Below are 22,863 nucleotides of genomic sequence, written 5' to 3' on the forward strand. Positions count from 1 at the left end.
AGATCTGTCTGCACGGCGAAGGATGGGCAGTTCACAGACCTCCGGGTGACACGCTTCTCCACTCCGGCAGTGTGCTAGCAGGGACGCCCAGGGCTCCTGCACGTTGCTGTGCGTATTCCTGTTTATTGATTCCCATGCTCCCCGGATAAGCGAGCAGCACCCCGGCTTCGTTTAGGAGCAACAGGACACCCCCAGCCCCCTGCGAGGCCCAAGGTACTGAAACGAATTCTAGATCCAGCCTAGACATGGGAGGCAGCGCCCGGGCTGCACTGTGACGCCGTGGTGCCACTTCCCGCTCCACTCCTTCGTCCTCACCGCCCTGACGGCTAGCCCCTTGTCTCCTCTCGTCGGCCTCTCTGAGGGATGGGAGCCCAGTCGTGCAGGTGGTGGGCTGAGAACTTCCATCTGGCTCCGCCTTTCTCCGGAGCTGCCGCCGGCTTGGGGCTCGCCCGCTGCCGCGTGGTAGCTGATGAGGCTGCCCCCCACTCCCGGGTGCTGCACCCACACGCCCACGTCCACTTTTATCCCATGTGGCCGTTGCACCTTGTTTCTAGGAATCCTCGGACCGTGGTCCTAGGTTCTGTGAGTTCTTATCTTCTAATTCCTCCTTCTAACTCACTCCCCTCCTTAAAAAAAAAAAGAAAAAAGAAAAACAATTTAAAAAAATAAAGAAGGAGAGGCCGACTCTCAGAGTAGGAAGGATGAGGCCACCCCCGTCCGGGGCCTGGGGGCTGGCTGGGGGTGTCCAGGTGGCCTCTAGGTGGGCGGGGTGAGCGCTGGGCTCAGGGGCTGGCGCAGGCCAGCTCGGGTGACGTGGGCAGAAGGTGAGGAAGGGTTGGCAGGAGCCAGCGCTCCCGTCGCCCAGCCCCTCCTGTCTGGCTGAGCGATGCAAACTGTGACTGAGCCCGAGGGGGCAGCCCCTTCCCAACCTGGAGGGACAGCAGAAGGGCAGTGCTGGCTCCCCTCGACAGCCCTCCCGGGAGCAAACAGGACAGAACACCCTCAGAGCAAGGCGCGTCCGTTAGTCAATCAGCTCTCGTTCTCTGACTCTCCTTTCCAGTCTCTGTCTTTCCCTAAAGGACACCGTACCATCGTACAGGAATGGTCGTGTTGACCAAATAGAATTTCCACTTTTTTTTTCTTAAATCTTCACGTTCACTTTAATTTCCAAAACCCCAGTTTTCAAGCTGCTTTAGAAGCAAAAATTAAATAAGCGAAAAAAAATTAAATAAGCAAAAATGAACAACTTCAGAAGTCATAGGTGGTCAGCATTTGGGGACTTCTGTGTCCTCATTGCTCCCCGGGGAGCCCTCTACCCCTGGACGAGAGGCAAGTCAGAAAGCTGCGGCGGGCAGCTGTGCGGCTGAGTCAGCGGCTTCGGGCACAGGCGGCAGGGCGGGGCTCGCTTTTGGTCATTTCTACACGGAGGTTTTTCTAGCTCCTGAGTAGTTTTGGAAATGCCGAGAACTGAAGCAGACATTTAAAAATATCTGATTTTATCTTATAGTTCAGTGATGGTTTTGCTTTGAGTTTTACTGGAGCATGGTTGGAAAAACCTCTGGGATTCCGGCTCTGCGAATGCTGCCTGCCTGCCGGCAAGGGCCCGGGGGCCTGTGCGGAAATGAGCCCGGTGTGCTGGGACCCAAGCAAGAGTGCTGTTCCGCCCCTGGAAGTTTGCTTCAGTGCCATTACATTGCCTTTAAAAGACAAAAACAGCAGGGAGGACTTCTGTGGCTTCTCTTAAATTTAGGGCAGCTTCCAGCTTACTCAGTGTCTCCTGAAGCCCGCTGTACGCCACAGCGTATGATGCTAATGGAACGCTCCCATTTTAAAGTGAACTCAGAACATCCTCGCTGCTTTTTAAATTGATAAGTTACCAGAGTCCCCGAGATGGCACTGATTTTCGTCTCAGATGCAGGCTTTCTAATTTATGTGCACCTGATACAAATGAGATGAAGAAGGGGACCGCCACCCTGCCCTCCACGCCGGCTATGGGGTCTGCACTGAAGATCCCGTATGTCTTTGGAGACAGAAACCGCACAGCTGAAATGTTTGGGGTGAGATGTTCGCCTTCTCGAGGAGACCTGGTTGTAGACCCCCTGTCTCGTTGTAGCTGGAGATCTCTCAGCCAGCTGCTTATCCCCTCGGGGCCTCAGGCTCCACATCTGTGAAGTGGGATTACAATATTTCCTACGTCCCAGGGCTGTGGTGAACTTACATGAGAGAATTCTGGCAAAGCAGCTCGGTGAGCAGCTGACAGGTTGTGATGTTTCGTTCAAGGTTAGCAACTGCTGTTGCATTTATAATTGTTACTTTCATCGGGTACCAATGCTACCAATTTTCAGGGAACCTTGTCGAGTCGTATTGCCTGCCAACAAACAGTTGGTTTTCCAAGACATGGGAAGGTTAATAACAGCATGTCTCGTTTCTTGTCTTGGCCTTGGCAGATCATAGCCAATCACCACATGCAGTCCATCTCCTTCGCCTCCGGGGGGGACCCGGTAAGTGCCTTCGAATTTGTTTTCTCTCTCGTCATAATTGCTGAGAAGGGGCCCTGCTTCAAAAGTGTGCTTCTTAGGACCCTATGAAGACAGCTACGGGGGGCGGGCACAGCTGGGTGGCAGAGCATGTTAGCATGCATGAGGTCCTGGGTTCAATCTCCAGTACCTCCATAAAAATAATTTTTTTAAACAATTAAAAAAGAAAAGGAAAGTTATCTATGTCAACAATTTCCCCTTCCCAATTTCAGAAGCTCTGACTCTGATTTTTTAGGGGTAACCCATGGCAAAGACCTACCATTCTATTTCATTTCATGAGTCAAAAGCTGTCAGATCCTTGAAGCACTGGCTTTTTTAAGAGGTAATGACAGTTTGGTGCAGCCACTGTGGAAAACAGTGTGGAGATTCCTCAAAAGACTAGGAATAGACTTACCATGTGACCCAGGAATCCCGCTCCTGGGCAGAAATCCAGAAGGAACCCTACTTCAGGATGACACCTGCACCCCAGTGTTCATAGCAGCACTATTTACAAAAGCCAGGACATGGAAACAGCCTAAATGTCCACCCTCAGGTGACTGGATAAAGAAGAGGTGGTGTATTTATACAATGGAATACTATTCAGCCATAAAAACCGACAACGTAATGCATTTGCAGCAACATGGATGTCCCTGGAGAATGTCCTTCTAAGTGAAGTAAGCCAGAAAGAGGAAGAAAAATACCATATGAGATCGCTCATATGTGGAATCTAGGGAAAAAAATGAACTTATATATAAAACAGAAACAGACTCATACACATAGAACACAGACCTGTGGTTGCCAGAGGGGAACAGGGTGGGAAGGGACAGACTGGGAGTTCGAGATTTGTAGATACTGACAGGTGTGTACAGAATAGATAAACAAGTTCATACTGTACAGCGCAGGGAAATAAATATATGCAAGATCTGGTGGTAGCTCATAGTGGAAAAGAACGCGACAACGAATGTATGTATGTTCGTGTATGACCGAAAAATCGTGCTCTACACTAGAAACGGACACAGCATTGTAAACTGACTGTAGCTCAATTAAAAAAAAAAGAGGTAATGACGCAGCTCCCAGTTTCTCAAGCTGCCCAGCTGCTCATTTCGTGACTCTGCCAGCCCTGATTTGTTCCTGTTTCCTCATCAGCCCCCCCTGGGGTCCTCCGTGTTTGTATTTCAAGTCCATCTGAAGGCTGTGAATTTACTTACTCTGGCTTATTCTTAAATATTTGAAACTGGAATTTTTCTTTCCAAATTTAGCACTGTAGTCGTTTAATGGTTTGTTTTGCCAACAGGGAAGGAGTGGCAGAGACAGAGAGAGAGAGAGAATAAAGGATAGACGGAGAATGTTCTATTTCTCATTGCCTTTTTTTTGACGAAGGTGGAATCACAAGGCGTTTGCCCCCCACGTTCGGTCAGGAAGGTACCGTAAGATGCCAGCGCTCAGTTTCAGTGTCACGAGAGGCAGGACTCAGAAGAAAACGGCTTCCTCCTCAGGCAGGCCGGTTTTTTGTCACTGTTGTTGTTTGCATTATTTTGTGAGCGTGTCAGTGGGCTATGCTCAGATTTTATGTGAAAGTTCACTGGTGCAAGGTAGCCTGAGTAATCGGTGCGTTAAGTTACTCCTCACGCCGAGGGCAGGGGCCTCGTCTGTTTCTGCCTGGGAAGGGGGCCTTTCCCACGCCCGGCGTCCCTCTCACAGCCCGTCCTCCCCACGCTCCTACCTGGGAAACCTCGTTGTGGAACTGCGCTCGGCACACTGAAAGCCAACCCCGGGAGTGGTTTTCACGGCTGGCTCCAGTCTCAGCCTTTCCCAAGGACAGTATAACCATGATGTTGAGTGCCTTCGCTCCAGGAAAGCCTGCGTCTGCCCCCTCTGCCCCCACCGGCTGCAGCCCCCAGGGGTGCACCATGCCTCGCCCCAGAATCACTCCTGCCTGAGATGCAGGCGCAGGAAGAGGTCTGGGCGGCTCCCTGTCTCAGGTCCCTAAGCCAAAGGCACTGGCAGGAGAGGGGTCTGGCCACCCTGTGGATGGCTCTTTGCCCTTAAACCTCTGCATGAGTGTCGTGGGACGCGCAGGGCGCTGTCTAACCAGCTCACTCAGTGAGTCCCGCTGGCTTGGCCCTGTTTCATGCTGAGGGTCTAGTTTTCCAAAGTCTTCTATGATGAGTTCCCCTCCCCTCCCCTCTTCCCTCCCCTCCCCTCCCTTCCCTTCCCTCTTCTCTCCTCCCCTCCCTTCCCTGTCCATTCCCTTCCCTTCCTTTACTATCTTTCTAATCTTTTAACTTCCTGCCTTCCATTGTAAAATGAAATACATCATTGAGATGTGGATTCAGAAAGCGGGAGTCCTCCATAATCCAGCCCATCCACAGAGCATTTCTGACGACTGTGTGCAGGTGTGTATGCAGGCATGTGTGCAGGCGTGTGTGCAGGCGTGTATTATCATCCCCCTGTACTACACACCTACACAGATCTACACTTACGTCTGTAACTGGATCTGATTAATTTGTAGTGACTGTCTACTTGCTTTGCCTAATGCACTTCTTGGAACTATGGTTTCTTAAATTTGGGAGGTAACCCAGTTTCAAAAACAAAGGGCAGAAACATGGCACACCTGCGTCAGCATCTCCTTTCAAGAACTCGTCTCAAACCTCATCTTCATGCTGACGTTATGGGTAGAGATGCAGAGATCTAGAAAGTGGAAAGCCAGCTACACTGTCCTGTGTTAAAATTATTTTGTTCTCCAAGATGCTGAACAGATCTGTGAACTATTTTCAGTTTTCCCCACCAGCTCTTCACTAAAAAAAGGAAACATTCAGTGACCCATGTAACTTAGAGTATTTTTTTCTGATACAGGAAGTATCATGACACCGGGGGACGGGAAGCCTGCTTACTTTTCGTTTTAGCCTATCCAAACGCTTGGCACACTGTGCATGACTTCCCGTTCCAGAGAAGCTTGGAATCATTACGGGTGGTAGACGCTTCAGTAGAAACCAACAATTCTAGGTTCTATTTTTTGTTCTGCTGCTAAGTGTGTGTCTGCTTATTGCTCTGCGCCTGAGTTTATCCAGGAAGAACGTGGTGTTGTGAAGGGTCAAGCAAGACAGACTAGAAAACACTGTTAATTCCTACAATGAAGAAGGCACACTGCCGTCGTAATCTACGATTACTAGCAGTTTTAAAAGATCACCCAAAGAATGCCGGAATAATAGTCAGGCTCATGACATCTTGGGGAGTGAGAACAGACGTGGGTAAATACAGAGCGGGCACTCGGCAGCCCATCCTCGAAGCTTAGGGTGCCCACCGTTGACTGGGGGACGTCAGGAATGTTGTTCTGAGCAACAATACACTCCCTCCCTGTGCCAGGAAAGCATCAGTATCGGCATCAGAAAAGCTGCGTCCTTGGCTTGGCCCTTGATCGTCTGAGCGGCAGGGACACAGCACATCTTTTGCCTGGGCCTCCTCCCCCCGCCTGGAGCCAGAGCAGAGCTTCTCAGACTGAAGAAAGAATTTAAAAAGAAGAATTTCCCTGTATGTGCCATTGGTGTGGGACTCATCTTAATTTTGTTACCCATGTATAGGTACAAAAATAAATCATGTGTAGACTCCCTATGTTTACACCTTTTATGAAACTGTAAACCCCAAACTTGGAAGTTAAGTACAAATAAACACAGTAAAGTCAATAACACTTAAAATAAAATTAATTTACCGCGATGAGTGAAGTTTTGCTGAAGCTACGTCTCCGCTCCCAGCGTGGCTCTGGAGGTGGCCACCACGGAGCAGAAGGCTTTGGGGTCAGCATCCCTCTGCTGCCACAGGTGCGGCGTGCCTCGCTCCTTCCACTCATTTCTTCTTTCAAGCGAACACGTCGGCGTGCATCATGGTGTACAAGTGCGACATTAACTTGCTTCAGGTGGGGCCAAGCCATCTAGTCTGACTGCTCTTTTCTCTCTAATTCTTTAAAAACCTGGCACCCACCATGTCGGAAACCCAGCCGAAAACCTTGGCGTGGAAATTGTGTGCAGAACTTGCCGGCACAGTTGTCATGTAGACGATTCTGTACGTTCTTGTGTTAACTTTTAAGATTATCCTGGAAACGAACACATAAAATTAAAAGGAAATCCTGGCGACATCTCAAACACTGGAGAACGTGTCAGCCCAGCCCTAGGGTTCCCCGGATCTCGGATTGAGAAACACTAGTGCTCCCTATGGCTGCTTCCGACGTTCCCATCTGAGTCCGGGAAGTCCCATCTGTGACTACCAGCTGCAATCCTCATTTTCACCAGCGACTTCGGATTCGGACCAGATCTTCCTTGATGAAACGACAGAAGGCCAGGTTGACGGGTTTGACTGTCCCCCACTCCCTTTCGCCAGGTCAGTCTGTGAAAACATTAAATAGCAGTGGCCTGAGAAGGAAGAGGAGACAGCTGAGGCCGGCTGCATGCTGGAGGGCGACCCCGGGGCCGTGTCACTAAGTCCTAGATTTTACTGCTCGCCGCACGACAGGCCAGTACATCAAGAGATGAGGTGTTGGGGCAAAAAAATAGCAACTTTATCCAGAAAGCCGGCAGGCCGAGGAGATGGTGGACTAGTGTCCCAAAGAACCGTCTTGCCTCAGTTAGAATTCATGCTTCTTTTTTATACTAAAAGGGGAGGGAGTGGAGTCAAACGTTGCCTGGCTCCGCAGGGGAGGGGTTCATCTCCCTCCTGCAGCCACGCACAGGTGGGCCTGGCCAGGCCGCTTCCTGTGAGCTGAACACAGGCACGTGAGCTTAACACTCGCTACGTGGGAAGGCGGGTTCCCAGAGGCAGGCCATTCTGCACCATTTTAGCTTCTCCGCAGCATCCCTTTAGTGCTCAACTCGTAGCGGACGCAGTAGTTACGAAGGTGACAGTGAGAGCAGCAGACCCAGTGCGGAGTCGGACTTGCGTCTCCCCGTCGCGGCAGCAGCCGCGGGGAGCTCTGCCCTCATGGCCTCAGTGAGCTGGGCTCCCCGGGCAGCGGTGCGCGGGACGGCCCCTTGCACCATGCCCGCCCTGCCCTGGGCACTCGTGGCCCCGGCACCCTACCCACACTCGTGTCCCTCATCCCCCGTCCCACTGGAGGGTCTCCCGGAGCTCTGCCAGGAGAGACAGGGTCGTGTCCTCGGCCCATACGAACTGCAGCAACAAGGGAGCAATGAAGGAGCTGCAACAGAGGATCTTGCAGACGTGAAGACACTGGGGCTCGTCAGTAACCCTGGAACCCTTCCGAGCCATCACGTCTGGGAGACGTCACAGCGAGGAGGGAGCCCCTTACGAGCTGCTGCCTCCCGAGATGCATTTGAATGCTGAAAATGTCAGCTCTGCAGGAAGAGTCTTTTGCCTTCAAGACTTAAGTGCATTATTGGTTCCTCTGACTTTGGAAACTAAAATCCACGTGGTTGCCTCACCTCTAAGGTCGCCACTTCCTCCGTGTGCCAAGTAGACGGGGCTGGAAGGGGACTTGCAATTCATCTGCGAGGGTGAGACTTCTAAAGAGAGCGCCTAATTCTGAAACATCTTAAAGGGACTAAAATGACTACTTACGTCATCGAATCTCACCCACCCAGGAGGGGTGTTTGCAACCAACCTTGGAACATCCGCTTGGGATTATCTTAGAGTGTGGCCCCCAGACCACCAGCAGGAGCTGGAAACTTGTCAGAAACGCGCGTCTGGGGGCCTGGCCTCAGACCTGTCGAATGGGAAGCCCCGGGGTGGGGCTCGGCGAGCTGTGCCGTGACAAGCCCCGCGGGGATTCTGACAGCAGCTCAAGCTGGAGGACGCTGCTGCAGACAGCTGGCGGCCTTGGTTCTCAGCCTCCGTTCACGTTAGAGCCGTCTGGGGTGCTCCCCCAAATCCCCGATGCCGGACCTCGCATCTAATCCAGCAAAACCAGACTATCGGGGAGTTGGGACTGTGTTTTAAAGCTCCTTTGTTTTATTCGGGCTGCTCTTGCTGCCGCCTTCACGAGTGATGTGACGTCTGGTTTTTCTCTCACAGGACACAACAGACTACGTTGCGTACGTCGCTAAGGACCCCGTTAACCGCAGAGGTGAGTCAGTGCGTGCCCTTTGTCACCTCGTGTGCAGCCAGGCTTGACACGGGGTCCCTCGTGATCTCAGCCCCCCACCCGAGCGAGCCGGGGTCAGACCGTGCTGTGAAGGGGGACCGAGGTCTGCAGGCAGTGAAGCGTGGCGGCGCACCCGGCCGGGTCGGGAGATGCTGGGTGTCTGTGAGCTTCACACACACACCGGCATCCAGGCGGCTGCAGCCTGGTACCCTGACCTGCGTGCACACTGCAGCTCCCGCTCGAGCTCTGACGGTGGCCTCGGTGACATCTGAAGACTTTACAAACCGCCTGGCCTCCCTGTGTCCGCTGCCAAGGAGCCTCCCCGAGAAGCTTCACGCTGCCCTGCCCAGCCCGGTGTCCAAGCTCAGACACAGGCTGGCCAGGGCATCGGAAGCATCAGGTCCTTCCATTTATTTTATTCCTAGACCCTCCCTCCGCATTCGCTGTCCTGATTCTTCCATCATTCACAAAACCAAAGCCCCAGCCCCTGAGACGAACAGGCCTGGGTGGGTGGCGGGCCGACTAGGGGCGCCAGCCTTGAATCCCGGGCGGCCACGAGGTGCCCCATGCTCCGACGTAGGTGAAGATGGTGGGGTGCGTGCGGCTACAAAGCAGCCCTTCGTCCATCAGCCTCGGCTCCTCTCCCCCTCCCTCCCTCTCCCCCAGGCACCAGCGGTTAAGATTTCTTAGTTTGCTTTGCAGAATTCTTGTGTCTGTCCGCATACACAAAAATTCTTGAAAAATTCCAATGCCAATGAGATGTTAACTTTCTGTTTTCCCACCAATCCCAGGGGAGGGCGGGGGGAGAGGGCAGCCTACACCTCATCGCAGAGTTAAAAGTTGCTGAAGTAATTCTTTTATTCTTGTTTGCTCCAAGTTAACCTCAAGTAATCCTAGACTTTTTCTCGACACCTTTGATGTCTCCTAAGTTGACAGTGGTTCTCAGAATGAACTATACTTTACACTCACCAGGGGAGCTTCCCAGAGTCCCAGCGCCAGGCCTCAGACAGGGGCTAACCCAGCCACGGTGGTCTGTCCAGCCAGGGCTGGGAGACCAGGCCTGAGGGCTAGACCCGGAGGGGCTTAACCCCGTGCAGGCTGCCTTAGGGCCACAGGAGCACAGAGGCTGCGACCCTGTTTCAGAGGCACGAGCCAGCAGTGCCTGCGGCCCGCAGCACCTTTCAGAGTCACGGAGATCAGAATCCGCGCCACATGCTCGCGGTTGCCGGACCAGCTCCCTTAGGGACCTGTGTGCGGTGCTGGTGTGAAGACAGTGTCAGACCTCTGCGCTGTGGCTGGCGCTCTGGGGGCACCGCCAGCGTGGGGGTCCTTGAGATACTTGGTGGGAGATGTTCACGCCTTCCTTCCGGTTATCTGTTGCCCGTGACGAAGCTTAGTGGCTGAGCAACCATCATTTTAAAAAGACATCTTTTGATGTGACTGAGTGTCAGGAGTCCAGGCAGTGCTCAGCTGGCTCGTTCTTCTGCCCCATGTGGCGTCGGTGGTGGTCACTGCATGCCCTTTGGCTGGCGGCTGGCCTGGTCTGGAGGGTCCAGGTTGGCTTTGCCTCCACGCCTCGCACTTTGGCAGGGAGGACGAGCCGTCCGAGCCAGCAGGGTCCTCTTCCCTCGGCCGGGAGTCTCAGCGTCCCTCCTAGTGGCCCCTCCATCAGGGCCGGAGGACGTCCTGCGCAGTAGCCCTGGGCTCCAGCGATGCTCAGGCGGATGCTCCCAGTGCCCTGAAGGCCAGGCTTAGCGTCACCTCTGCCACAGTCTACTGGTCGAAGTTGTCCCAGCCGCCTCGGAGCCTGCTCTCCAACAGGGATTTGCAGCCTTCCTCATCGATCACGCAGGCAGACCACACGGCGGACCCAGCTTCCCGGGAGGCAGCGAGGGCAGGGAGGGGAGTCCTGGGTCTGGCCAGGATTAGTATCTCGGAGCATCCTTTGCCTTCATCCTGTAGACATCCACCCCATGATGACCCCCGTCCAGTAGGAATGGTCTCTGCCACACAGGAGTCAGGTGAGCAACAGATGCCCGGAGCGAATGAATGTTTGTAGTTGCGCCCTTAAAGATCCAGCTCCCCGCGCAGGGGCCCCCACTGATGTGACGGAGCAGGCCTTGGAGCGTTGTGGTGCCCGGCTGTCAGCAGAGCGCCTCAGGATGGGCCGGCATCCTACAGAGGATGGTCAAAATCCTACAGAGACGGGTCAGAGACCCTCGCCATCACCATCTGCCTTTCCCACGCTGGTTCCCGCTCACACATTTTGGCGGATGTTTTTGGTTAGTCTTGAAGTGTGGACAGTGAGAATCTATGTTTTTCTCTCTAGTTTCAGGCATCCATGGCTTATCTAGTTAATCTGGTGGAAGGGCCAAAGATTCCCGGGCCAAGCCATTAAGCTGAGCAGTAACCACCACCCCCGTCTCGAGGGGATAAGGGAGTGAAGTTTCACGAGGTTGGCGCCTCATGGTTGGAAGGCAGGGCCTACAGGAGACCCAGCAAATCAGGCTCTGCGGATCCTAATATACCAACCATTTTGTTTTCACATTGGAACTTACACGACTCCCCAGTGACTCCCGTCCCCGGCAACCGCATGTATCTGCTAGCTGAACGGACTGTCTGGCCCACAAAAGTCGCTGAAAGATAACGTCCTAGTGAGACATGTGGCTGCCGATACACGCAGGAGGCAGTACTTCCCGTAATTTACATCCGCACAGCAGCCCCGTTCGCGGGCCCCCGGGAGCGCCCGCGCTCGCGTGGAAAAGTCCCGTCCCGTGCGTTCAGCGCGGCGGACTGGAGGGCGGGAAGGCCTGCGCGCTCAGCCCGGGCGGCTTTAACACGGCCGGCCGTCCTCCCCCAGGACTCCTGAGGCGTGGGGAACGCGGGGGACGGGCCTGCGGGGGCGCCCCGCACGGAACGCGGCCTCGGATGCGCCTTCTCCAGGCTTCTCTACCAGCGCGTGGCGTTTTCAGCACTGAATTTAGGGTTCCTCTGACCCTAGACAGTTGTCGGTCCCAGGAAGTGACTTTCGGGGAGCGACCTTAAAGAGCATAAGCTCCTTAAAATAGCATAGCACCGCCCTGACTTATCTCTCCCCTAGAAGCAAAAAACAAACAAACAAACAACAACCAAAACCCTCATCTGAGTAACAGGTGAAAGCAATGCTTATTTTTTCAGGCCAGGAGGTTAACGTCCGTCTAATGACACAGCGGTGGGAGCTTGACCTTCCTGTGGGCGGACGACTGGGTGCTTCCTCATGGCCGGATGCTGTCAACAGTGGGCTTTTTTGTTTTCGGTTTTGTTCTGTTTTGTTTCGCTTTTCAAAGAAGCCAGCCCCTGGGCTTTAAACGTCCTGTGCCGAAGGCCCCAGTGACCCTGCCTAGCGCGGGCCTCCGGCTGAAAGTCAGATTTAAGGATTTACCAGCCTGCTACCCCCTCTGCTCGGAGGCCCCGAGGCCCCTCACCCTGATGAGCGTCAGAGCTACTCTTCTCCTCCGTCCACGAAGCGTCGCATTCGTCCCGCCCACAGGACCCGATGTGAGCTCACTCCTGCGCTGCCCCCACCTCGTTCCCTGTGACCCCACCACCTCCACTCCAGCCCCTCTCACCTCCTGGCTCTTCCTTGAACATGTCAAGCAAGCACCTGTCTCAGGGCCTTTGCACCTACGGACCCGATGCCCGTGCCGCTCTTACGCCAGCCCTTCCACGGGTCACTCCCCGATTTCCTTCCGGCTCCTTCTGGGAAGTCACTTCCCAGATGGCCTTCCCTGGTCCTCCTCCTGTCACCCTGCACCGCTGTCCTCCTTCATCCCTTTCACTTTAGTTAATGTCTTTATGCTTGTGTTAGATTCCTGTGACTGCTGTGAGGAATTACCACAAACCTAGTGGCTTAAGAGGACAAACGTTCTGGCGGCTAGGGGTCTGAAATCAAGGTGTCCGCAGGGCCATGCTCCCTGCAAGGGTCCAGGGAAGGAGCCTTCCCCCCTCTCCGGCGTCTGGTTGCTCCAGGAGCCCTCAGCTTGTGGCCGCACCCCCCGGTCTCAGCCAGCGTCTTCCCATTCCTTCCTCCTTCTATGTCTGTGTCGTCTCTTCTGCCCCTTAAAAGACACTTGTCATTGAACTTAGAGCCCACCCTTAGCCAGGATGAGCTCATCTTGAGGTCCTTAACTTACTGCGTCTGCAAAGATCCTTTCTCACAGGTTCAACGGCTCAGGAGATGGACGGGTCTTTGTGTGTAGGGGGGTGGCCACCAGGCAGCCCATTCTCATGGTGTATTTTTTCCCTCTTCGTTTTCAGCGCCCACCCTCCAGACTGTAAGCTTGGTGACAGCAGGACGCTGTTTTGTTTCCTGCTCTGTTCGTAGACCCTCGAGCAGGGCCTGGTGCAAAGCAGGCGCTCAATGCACGCCTTTGAGCGAGCTCTCCAGTAGTGATTTTACGCTCCTGTACAAGAACTTTCCTAGCATTTACGTCTGAAGGACAAATCACTGTGCTTGGGGGCATCTTCGGCTTTTTAAAAAGACTTGTTTCACGTTATAAAAGCCCGCAGGTGGCACAGCGGGGCTCTCTCTGCTTCACCTCTTGTTCAACACTTGGGATTCAGTACTTTCAAATTCCCGCCAGTCCAGCGGGTGCAAAATCATCTCCTTACAGATTTAGTTTGCTGCCCTGGGGCTAGGACACATATAAACGACTCTAAATTAATAGCACGGGAAAGGAACCTTGGAGTTCTTACCTGGCTCAAATGAAAAAATCTGAAACAATCAGGAGCGTGTGGACGTATGAAGTGAACAGACCAGGGTTGGCTGAAAAGCAGGCCTGAAGCTGGGGTCTCCACTTCTCTGCTAAGAATGCACCGGTGGTCGGTGTTCCTTCTAAGGGGTGAGAGTCTGGCCCACCAGGAGGAAGACGGAGCGGTCGTTCTTTGTCAGGACTTTTCTCGCTGGGCAGTGGCTCCAGGTGTCTCTGAGACGCCTCCCGCCAGTCACCAGCTGGTAGAGAACGTGGCTGTGAACCTGAGCTCTTGGAGAGTCTGTGAGTCTAGACAAGAGGACAGTGGGACAGCCCGAGATGGGACCCCTTCAGGGGCTGGGCTGCCCTGGGGAGGCCGGATGGCTGTGAAGTGTGAGTTGGGGGTGTGGGGGGGTGGGAGGGGCCATGGCTCCTTAAAGGGGCAGCGCAGATCCTGAGAGGTTCCCCCCACACCCGCAGAGCCCCCCATGGAGACAAGGCCCACCACGGAGCGGTGACCATCCCCCGGGGCGTGGAAGGAGCCACTGTGGTGGGACACGTGTGGGAGGCTCTGTTTACAGGCACTGCCGATGTGAGCCAGAGGGGCCCTCACCCCGTAAGCATGTGGAAAGGGTGTAGCGAGCCAGCCACGCCCTTTCTGTGTGTCCGCTGCTCCTGACCATGGAGGGGGGTGGGGAAGCGGGGTCCTACTTTTTCAAAGTGAAAAAACAATGATAATCTGATCAGATAAGCAATCAACCCCTCCAAACTCAAATGCTTAAGAAAAATATTTCAAAGAGGGGAAGATGAATTTCTATCCATCATCACTGGTGACAGACGTCCCTCAAGGTATTTATCTTGCTTTGCGGTCATAACTGACGGTGTGATGCTTCCGAGGTCAACAAAACACCTCAAACTTTTGTCTTTATCTTATCCTTCTAAACATCTTCCAAAAGCTAGTTATATAACATACATTCTATTATAGTAGCATGGGGATATGTGCTAATAATTTATAAATAAGTGGACACATATTTGGGACATGTGCTCAGGATAGTAAAGAGTTCTTTACTAGTAAACATGAAAAACCTTGGCAACCTCTGATCTACAAAAGTAAAGACATCTGGGTGTTCGGTGCATGCGATGGGCATTGCCAGTGCCCACTGATGTCCTGGCCCTGCTCCCCACAGCTTGCAGGAGACTGCCCGCCAGCCCCCTTCCCCGGTCCTGTGCGGTGGGCTGAGAGCAGCACTGTGCAAGGCTCTCCTGTCTCCTTCTTCCCTGGAGCATGGTGGAGGCCTGGTGCTGAAATTCAGGATCAGAAGATCAAAGCAGCCTGTCTCTCAGTGTCGCCACCTGGGAGAGCTGCCCAGGAATGAGCGAGCAGGAGTGGAACTGTTTGCAGCCCCTGAGACGCTGGGGATGTTTGTTACGAGGCGTCACTTGCTTGTGCTGACTAACAGAGCAGCTGTCCCAGGCAGGGCTCAGAGAGCGCGCTCAGATGGATGGTGGCCCCGACTGGCCCGCAGGCCATTTATCAGTCAGATGGCGGAAGCAGCCCTGAGCACCAGCGGGCAGATGCAGCCACTTGCCCCTGGGCCATTTGGAGCCATGGGGAAACTGGACTGGCCTTCTGGCCTGCCAGTGTCTACCGGGCACGGAAGGCGTGTGGCTGGCCCACCAGGAGTGCCGTGTGCAGAGCGATGCTGTGTCCCAGTTCCGTCTGGTTTGGGCCACAGAGCTTTCTGCTGTCACGTGGCTCATCCCAGGTGGGAGTGGCCTCTGTGGGGAGGCTTGATGAAGGCCCCCCACTAGTGTCAGGGCTGGGCTGGCTGCTGTGGGGTCTGAGCTGGCTCCCCTGGAGACTGACTCCAGCCTTGCTGGTCAGGGAGAGACCAGGGTGGGCAAGCAGGCCCCTGTCCCCAGACCACCCACACCACTGCACTATTGCAAAGGGGCCAGAATGAGGAACAACCCCGTTTCCTGCTTCTGTGTTTGTTCTGGGCCAAGTTTTATGTTCTCTAGCATCGTTTTGAGTCTTGACTCTGGGCACCACCACTCCGTACGTGCCTCTCACTCAATCCTTCTCCTTCCTGGTCATGAATGGCACCTCTGGCCCCATCCTTTCCTCGTGGGATACAAGACGAGCAGCCCTGATGGTCACCTTTGGCCAGGACCTCGTCATCCCTCACACACCAGGTCACGCAGGTGAGGTCAGAAGACAGTGGCTTTCGGCTAAGGACCACTGCAATACTTTCCAGAGGAGACCATCTGAACACAGAAGGGCCAGCCTACAGAGGGGTCCTCCGACCCAGCCCACAGACGACGTCTTCTCGGTCCTCTGAGGACTGAGCCAGTCCCGGAGCCTGGAGTCGTGGTTTAATGCTGCATCTGCTGGTTCTGTTGCCCTCTGGTACCCAGACCCGAGACAGGGCTCTGCCCTCATCCCATGAGGGTGCTTCCACCCAGAGCCCTGTGTCTTCCAATGTCCAGGGAACTGACTTACAGAAGACCCTTTCCGTCTCATGTTCTCTGGTGTGCAGATGAGGGGCCACGGAGACCCATCGCACGGCTCCCTTTGCGGAAACCTTGGTCTCCATTCACTGTGTTAAAGGTTAGGGCACTGCTTTCCTCCTTAGAAGGAAAAGAGGCTGCGCTTCTTGGGTCCATCCCTGGTGCACTCAGTTCTCCAGAGTTCCAGCCAGCCGGTTCCCTCGGCTGTGCCGGTGCCGGAGAGCAGCAGGGCAGGGCGGGCAGGTGCAGATGGAGACACGGGGCAGGTGCGGGGGCGGGGCTCTTCCCTCACTCCACCCTAGACTCCTGCTCCCGACTGGCTGCACAGGCACCTCCATTCCCATCGGTTAATGACGGGCGCACAGCCCCAACAGCTAATTATGGGCTTGCTTTGTGCCCACCTGGGCTGATCCTGAAAACTAGTATCAACAATAAAATAAGACAGGATCAATACTCAATAACGAAAATACAGCCAGGATGCCTGTCTGCTCGGGACAAAGCCCTCGGCCATCGCTGAGGTGGGGCTGGCGTTCTGAGGGACAGCGTTGCAGTCCGAGGCAGCAATCCAGTGACACTTGCCTTCCCTGGGAGCGCTTGTCCCCGCGTCCTGTCTGAGCCCGGGGGAGAGAAGCCCGAGGCTGGCAGCCTCGCTGTCACCGTCAGGGCGAGCTCTGCGGCGCCGGGCTGGCTCTGTGCGCGGAGAAGGCGGCATCGTGGTGAAGAGAGGCCAGACAGTGGAGGCGGTGACGTCCCTGTTCCTTCCTTCGCAACTTCCCATCTCAACGAGCCCTCTTTCTGGCACGTGCTGGCTTCCCCCGCGGCGGGGAGACGGTTCCGCAGCCCCCTGGTTGCTGCCAGCGCCGGGGAGCCAGCACCCAGGCAGCGACGCGGCGCCTCACTGCTGGCCCCCGCCGTGCTCCTGGAGGCCCTCCTTGAAGTACAGCTGTAGCCTAGCTGTCGGCAAGAGAAAGGTGGTGTGTGACACACGCACCTGTCATTCTCTCCAGGGAGAACATGCCCTTGTCCCAGTAGCGACAGAGCATGTCACGCCGGCCACGGTGCCACGTGGCAGGGCGGGGGCTCTTCTGCGGGACTCCGTGGATATGCGTCTTGGAGGAGAGCTCTGCTCCCCTGCAGAGCAGAGCGGGGACCTTCTCCGCTGCCTTGCCCTACTCCACCGTCTTTTCTTAGGAGGTTCCACATGGATTACACCACGTCTTGGTCACCAGGACGGCATGTCCATCTGAGCTGGCAGGTGCCCCCGGGAACTGGCCTGAATATTCAGCCTCATCCAGTGTAGATGCAGGTGGTGTGTGGCGGGATGGTCCTACTGGGTAACTAGTGTCCCTTTAAACTCATCTTCAAAGGTTATTCATCTCCCTGCTTCAAGTGCCACACTTGGTGGTAACACCGTACTCCCTCTGGGAAGTAAGCAGAGGACTTGGAAGTAAGCAGAGGACTTGCGCTGAGTCCATCGGAGCTCAGGACTCGTTCAAAGGAGCCAATTTAAATTTTTTTTTTTAAGGCTCATGGGACTCTTTTCTTGTTCCTCTCAGGTTCTGGGTCCTGTTGAGTTTTCCTTCAGACCCTATTTCCCTACTGAGTTCTGAGTGGATCTTTCATAGACTTTAAAGCTTCGGAGAGAAATCAAGTTGCACTTTAAAATGTTGAAATGTACTTACAAACAGAACCTCTACTTTTGGAGGGAACAGGCCATTAAGGAACGGACCCCTATGGTGTGAAACTGAACGGCTGGGCCCCAGGGGTGCAGCTGTGGGTGGAGCTGCCACGAGCTGGTATGACGGTCACCTCCTGTCCCCTTGTCTCCGCAGGCTACAGGGTTTCCCCCTTGGGAAGGAGGAGCCTGGGCAGCCCCAGTGTCTGTCTCTAACGCCTCGTGTCCCTTGCTTTCACAGCCTGTCACATTCTGGAGTGCTGTGATGGGCTGGCCCAGGATGTCATCGGCTCCATCGGACAGGCCTTTGAGCTCCGGTTCAAGCAGTATTTGCAGTGTCCTTCCAAGATCCCTGCTCTCCACGACCGGTGAGTAGTGTCTGCAGCGGCCCCTCTGCATTTTCTGGCCTTTCCTCTTAAAAACACTTGAAAGGAGAAAATGCACGAAACTACCTTCCTGGGGAGCACGCTGGACAGACACGGTCCGTCACAGGGCCTCTGGAGCGCGGAGACACCCAGCTGGTGCCCGGCCGTGGCTTAGGAAGCCAATGCGCGGGCGATGCTCCAGATGTTTAGAACAACATTTTCTTGAAACTACAGTGACAGTGGCCAACGTTACCAAAAAAACGGTAGTGTGTTTCTGTTCTGGGTCCTCTGCGTGCATGTGATGTTTCCATATGTGCCTCCTTGGGCTGGCATCACGGGTTCTGCCTGGCCCGTTGTCCCTGTCGTCAGGGTGAGCTGAAGTCCTGATTCGGAGGCTCCCTCCAGGAGGCGCCGTGCTTGGGGCGACCAGCGTGGCGTCTGCCTTACTGGCCTTTGTGGCTTTCAGACTCGATGGCTGGGGCAGCCCCGGCGGGTTCCTAGCCAGCCTGAGTCTCAGCAGCTTCGTCTGTAAAATGGGAACAACAATGGCTTGGCGGTGTTTGTTTAAGTGTTAAGAGAAACAGTAAATGTGACCAGGGGTTTTGAGATGTTCAGTTTAATTATAAAAATGCTCGGACTCTACCACTGAGTTCCCTTAGGACGTAAGGGTATTCCACGCAGCATAAAAAAGCATTAAAAAAAAGTAATACGGGGCAGTTGTCTGTCCTACTGGAGGCCTGTTACAATGGTGTGTTCACTGTAAATAAAGCTCTATTTTATTTCTCCTGAATTTGCTTTTCACGTTTTTCCCCCAGTCTCTGCAGCCACATTCTGGGACTCAGTTGTGGGAGCAGAACCCACCTCTGTGTTTCTTACTGTGTGGGTGACTTTCATCTCTCTGAAGTCTTCATCTTTCTTGAAAGAGACTTTTAATTTTATTTGCCTTCACCCACTGGAGAATTTCTTGCAAGGCATGCATTTTGGGGGTGCCTGTGGAGGCCCCGTTTTTTTCCTGGTTGATAGGGGCTTCTGCAAGCTCACACGAGCTTTGGGCAAGAGGGAGTTAGAGGTAGAAAGTGGCGGGGGACCCGATAGCCCTTGAGTGGGTGAGTGAAGTTTGAAATTACGTATATAACGGGACATAGTTGTTAAAAATAATTCGTCAGTAAATGTGCATTATCAGAATGAATCTCGAGCATTTTAATGGAGTGAAAAAGGATATGAGCCATTTATGGAAAATTTAAAAACACATAAACAATCGTATGTATAGTTTATGGATAAATGGATGTGTATAAAAGGTATAAAACCTGCAAGAATATTATGTACCGATTCCAGGACACCCGACGGTGACGGGGCATGGGGCGGGCTTTAACTGTTTTTTGGCTGGTGTATTTCCTCTCTAACACTTCATAATGAAAATGTTACAATACATAAAAAGAATTTTGCAGTGAACACTGGTACTCCCACCTTCTAGATTCTACCATTTACATTTTGCTGTCAATATCACATATTTATCCATCCAAAGTAAGTCTGACACATTTTATTTCTTTAAGAGAAGGAATCAAATATAGCAAAATGTTCACATTTGTTTAATCTCAGTGGTGGATGTATAGGTGTCTTTGATATTAATGATTATGTTTTTCTGTACTTTTGAAATGTTGCATAACAGTCAAATAAAAAACTAAAAATAGACTTACCATATGACCCAGCAATCCCACTCCTGGGCATATATCCAGAGGGAACCTTAATTCAAAAAGACACCTGCACCCCAATGTTCATAGCAGCACTATTTACAATAGCCAAGACATGGAAACAGCCTAAGTGTCCATTGACAGATGACTGGGTAAAGAAGATGTGGTATATTTATACAATGGAATACTACTCAGCCATGAAAAAGAATAAAAGAATGCCATTTGCAGCAACATGGATGGCCCTGGAGATTGTCATTCTAAGTGAGCCAGAAAGAGAAAGAAAAATACCACATGAGATCACTCATACGTGGAATCTAAAAAAAGAAAAAGATAAATGAACTTATATATAAAACAGAAACAGACCCATAGACATAGAATACAGACTTGTGGTTGCCAGGGGGGAGGGGGGTGGGAAGGGGTAAACTGGGAGTGTGAGATTTGCATATACTGACTGGTATATATAAAATAGATAAAAAATATCAGTAAGTTTATACTGTATAGCAGAGGGAAATATATTCAATATCTTGAAGTAGCTTATGGTGAAAAAGAACATGAAAATGAACATACATATATTCATACATGACTGAAAAATTACACTGTAGACCAGAAATCGACACAACATTGTAAACTGACTATACCTCAGTTTAAAAAAGTCAAATAAATACTATGAGAATAATACGTACAAAAATGAGTGGGGGGAGTTCACTGAATTACTGTGCTTCCCTGGGAATGTTCCTAAGGGATGAAGTCCTGTGTATGTTTCTATGTAATGAAGTTTGAAGAAGGTTTGAGGAAAGAAAATGAAGTAGGGAGATCTTCTCTACTGAGAAAACTCTCAACCCCAAATGCAAGTATGGCATAAAATGGAAATGTCATAAAATTCTAAAGCAGAGCAAGGGGGCCCACGTTCCCTGACATCCGTTTCGTCTTGTCTACAAGCTGCTTGTGGTGCTCACTGAGGAGGTCTGAGACCAAGGGAGCAGGTGGGGACATCCTGGGCGTCACAGACGCCACCTTGCCTCCAGCTGCCATGTGCCCTCCTCCGCTCCCCTGCCTGTTCCGGGGACCCTGGGTTACGGCGGGCGCTGGCCCCTGTTTTCTCTGAGATGCTGAGATCCTAGGGGCCAGCAAGACAGGAGCTCTGTTTGTGAGCAATTCTCCTTGGGTCTTCTGCTCACTCACTCAGGCCATTTCTCTTCAAATTGGAAAGTGTAAGCTAAAGGCGTGAGATCTGGGTACGTGTGTAGTCAGCTTCTTTGCCCGCATTCTTTGGAGTGGCACTGGGGACAGATGAGTGGGGAGTAGGCATGGCAGCATTAGGACCCACCAAGCTGCCCCCGAATCTCAGAGTTCCATCTTGGTGGCACGTGGCTTCCTCTGTGCTGCTCTTTCTGCTGGTGAGTGGATGGCTTCTCTTGTTTGTGAATTAGTTTTTGTTTATTGCGTTAATTACCTGGGGAGAGACTCTGTGATCTGGATTTATCCTCCATCTCCAACTGATAATCAAAAATAGCACTTTTAAAGAATGGGAATTTTTGCTATGGTATGATTTTTCCTTAGAAGCTTTTTTTCCTCTGATATTCTTGCAGAAATTCAAGGTCATTGTCAACACAAAACCAGAGAGAACAACGAAAAACAATTCAAATGTAGCCAAAGCTCCATTAATTATTATTTTTAAAAAATTGCTATATAATTTATTTATGATAAAATTACCCTTTAAAAATATATAGTTCTGTGGTATTTAGAATTGTCAAAGATTTTACAAGTACAATCATCACAACTCTCTAATTCCAGAAAGAAACCTCATACTCATTAGCAGTTACTCCCCATTTTCTAACCCCCACCTCCCCAAACAACTACTACTTTTTGTCTTCATGGATTTTCCAATTCTGGACATTTTATGTAAATGGAATCATATAATATGTGCCTGACTTCTTTTGCTTACTGGAATGTTTTCAAGGTTAATCCATGCTGTAGCATGTATCAGTATGGCATTTTTTAGGGCTGAATAATATTCCATTGTATGTCTATGTTACCTTTTGTTTATTCATTCATCAGTTTATGAACATTTGGGTTGTTTTCACCTTTTAGTTCTTATGAATAATACTGCTGTGAAGATGTGGACAAGTTCTAGCGTGGACAGGTGTTTCAATCCTCTTGGGTATATACTTAGGAATGGAATTGCTCAGTCATACGGGAGCCCTATGCTAAAATTTTGAGGAACTGCCAAACTGTTTTCCAAAGTGGCTGTACCATTTTACATTTTCACCAGCAATGTATGAGGGTTCCAACTTCACCAACATTTGTTATTGTCCATCATTTTGATTTTAGCTATCCTAGTGAGTATACAGTGGTCTCGGACTGTGGTTCTGATTCATATTTTCCTGCTGACTAAAGATGTCAGCATCTTTTCATGTGCTTATGGGCTATTTGTATATCTTCTTTGGAGAAATGTCTGCTCCAATCCTTAGTCCATTTTTAAGACTGAGTTATTTGTCTTTTTACTGCTGATTTGTAGAAGTTCTTTTTATATTCTGGATACAAGTCTCTTTTCTGATATAGGATTAGCAAATGTTTTCTCCCATTTTTTGAGTTGCCTTTGCATTTTCTTGTTAATGTCCTTTGAAGCACAATGGTTTTTAATTTTGATGAAGTTCAGTTAACTTACTTATTTTCTCTTTGGTTGCTTTTGCTTTTGATGTCATGTGTAAGAAACTGTTGCCTAATCCGAGGTCACGGAGATTTACACGTATGTTTTCTTCTAAGTTTTAGCTCTTACATTCAGGTCTTTGATCCATCTGAGCTAATTTTTCATGTATGGTGTGAGGTAAGATCCAACTTCGTTCCTTCACAAATGGCTATTTAATTGTCAGAGCGCCATTGGTCAAAAAGACCGTTCTTCCACACGTTGAATTGTCTACGCATCCTTGTTGAAATCAGCTGACCATAAATGAATGGGTTTAATACATCACAATAAAGCAAGTCACACATTCTTTTTGGTTTCCCCATGCCTTTAAAAGTTACGTTTACACTATACCATAGCCTATTAAGTATGCAATTATGCACACTTAATAGCATTATGTCTAAAACATAACCTTGGTTAAAAATACTTTATTGCTAAAAAATGCTAGCCATCATCTGAGCAAGCTGTAATCTTTTTGCTGGGAGAGGGTCTTGCCTTAATGTTGGTGGCCGGTGACTGATCAAGGCTGATGGCTACCGAAGGCTGGGGTGGCTGTGACAAATTCTTCAAACAAGACGACAATGAATTCAGCTGCATTGTT

At 51.6% G+C, this 22,863-nt stretch overlaps 1 protein-coding gene across 4 annotated transcripts in view; it reads left to right on the top strand.

The window, feature by feature from the left end:
• The window catches only part of SHC3 (SHC adaptor protein 3), a 136,978-nt gene that overhangs the window by 81,880 nt on the left and 32,235 nt on the right, over positions 1-22,863 (top strand). For all 4 annotated transcript variants that reach the window (XM_072952751.1, XM_072952752.1, XM_072952753.1 and 1 more), the window contains 3 exons: positions 2,448-2,501; positions 8,538-8,589; positions 17,765-17,891. In XM_072952751.1, coding sequence (XP_072808852.1) covers positions 2,448-2,501; positions 8,538-8,589; positions 17,765-17,891 — 233 coding nt within the window. The remainder of the gene's footprint in view (positions 1-2,447; positions 2,502-8,537; positions 8,590-17,764; positions 17,892-22,863) is intronic.

This window comes from Vicugna pacos, chromosome 31 (assembly GCF_048564905.1).
Source record: "Vicugna pacos chromosome 31, VicPac4, whole genome shotgun sequence".
Classification (NCBI taxonomy): Eukaryota; Metazoa; Chordata; class Mammalia; order Artiodactyla; family Camelidae; genus Vicugna; species Vicugna pacos.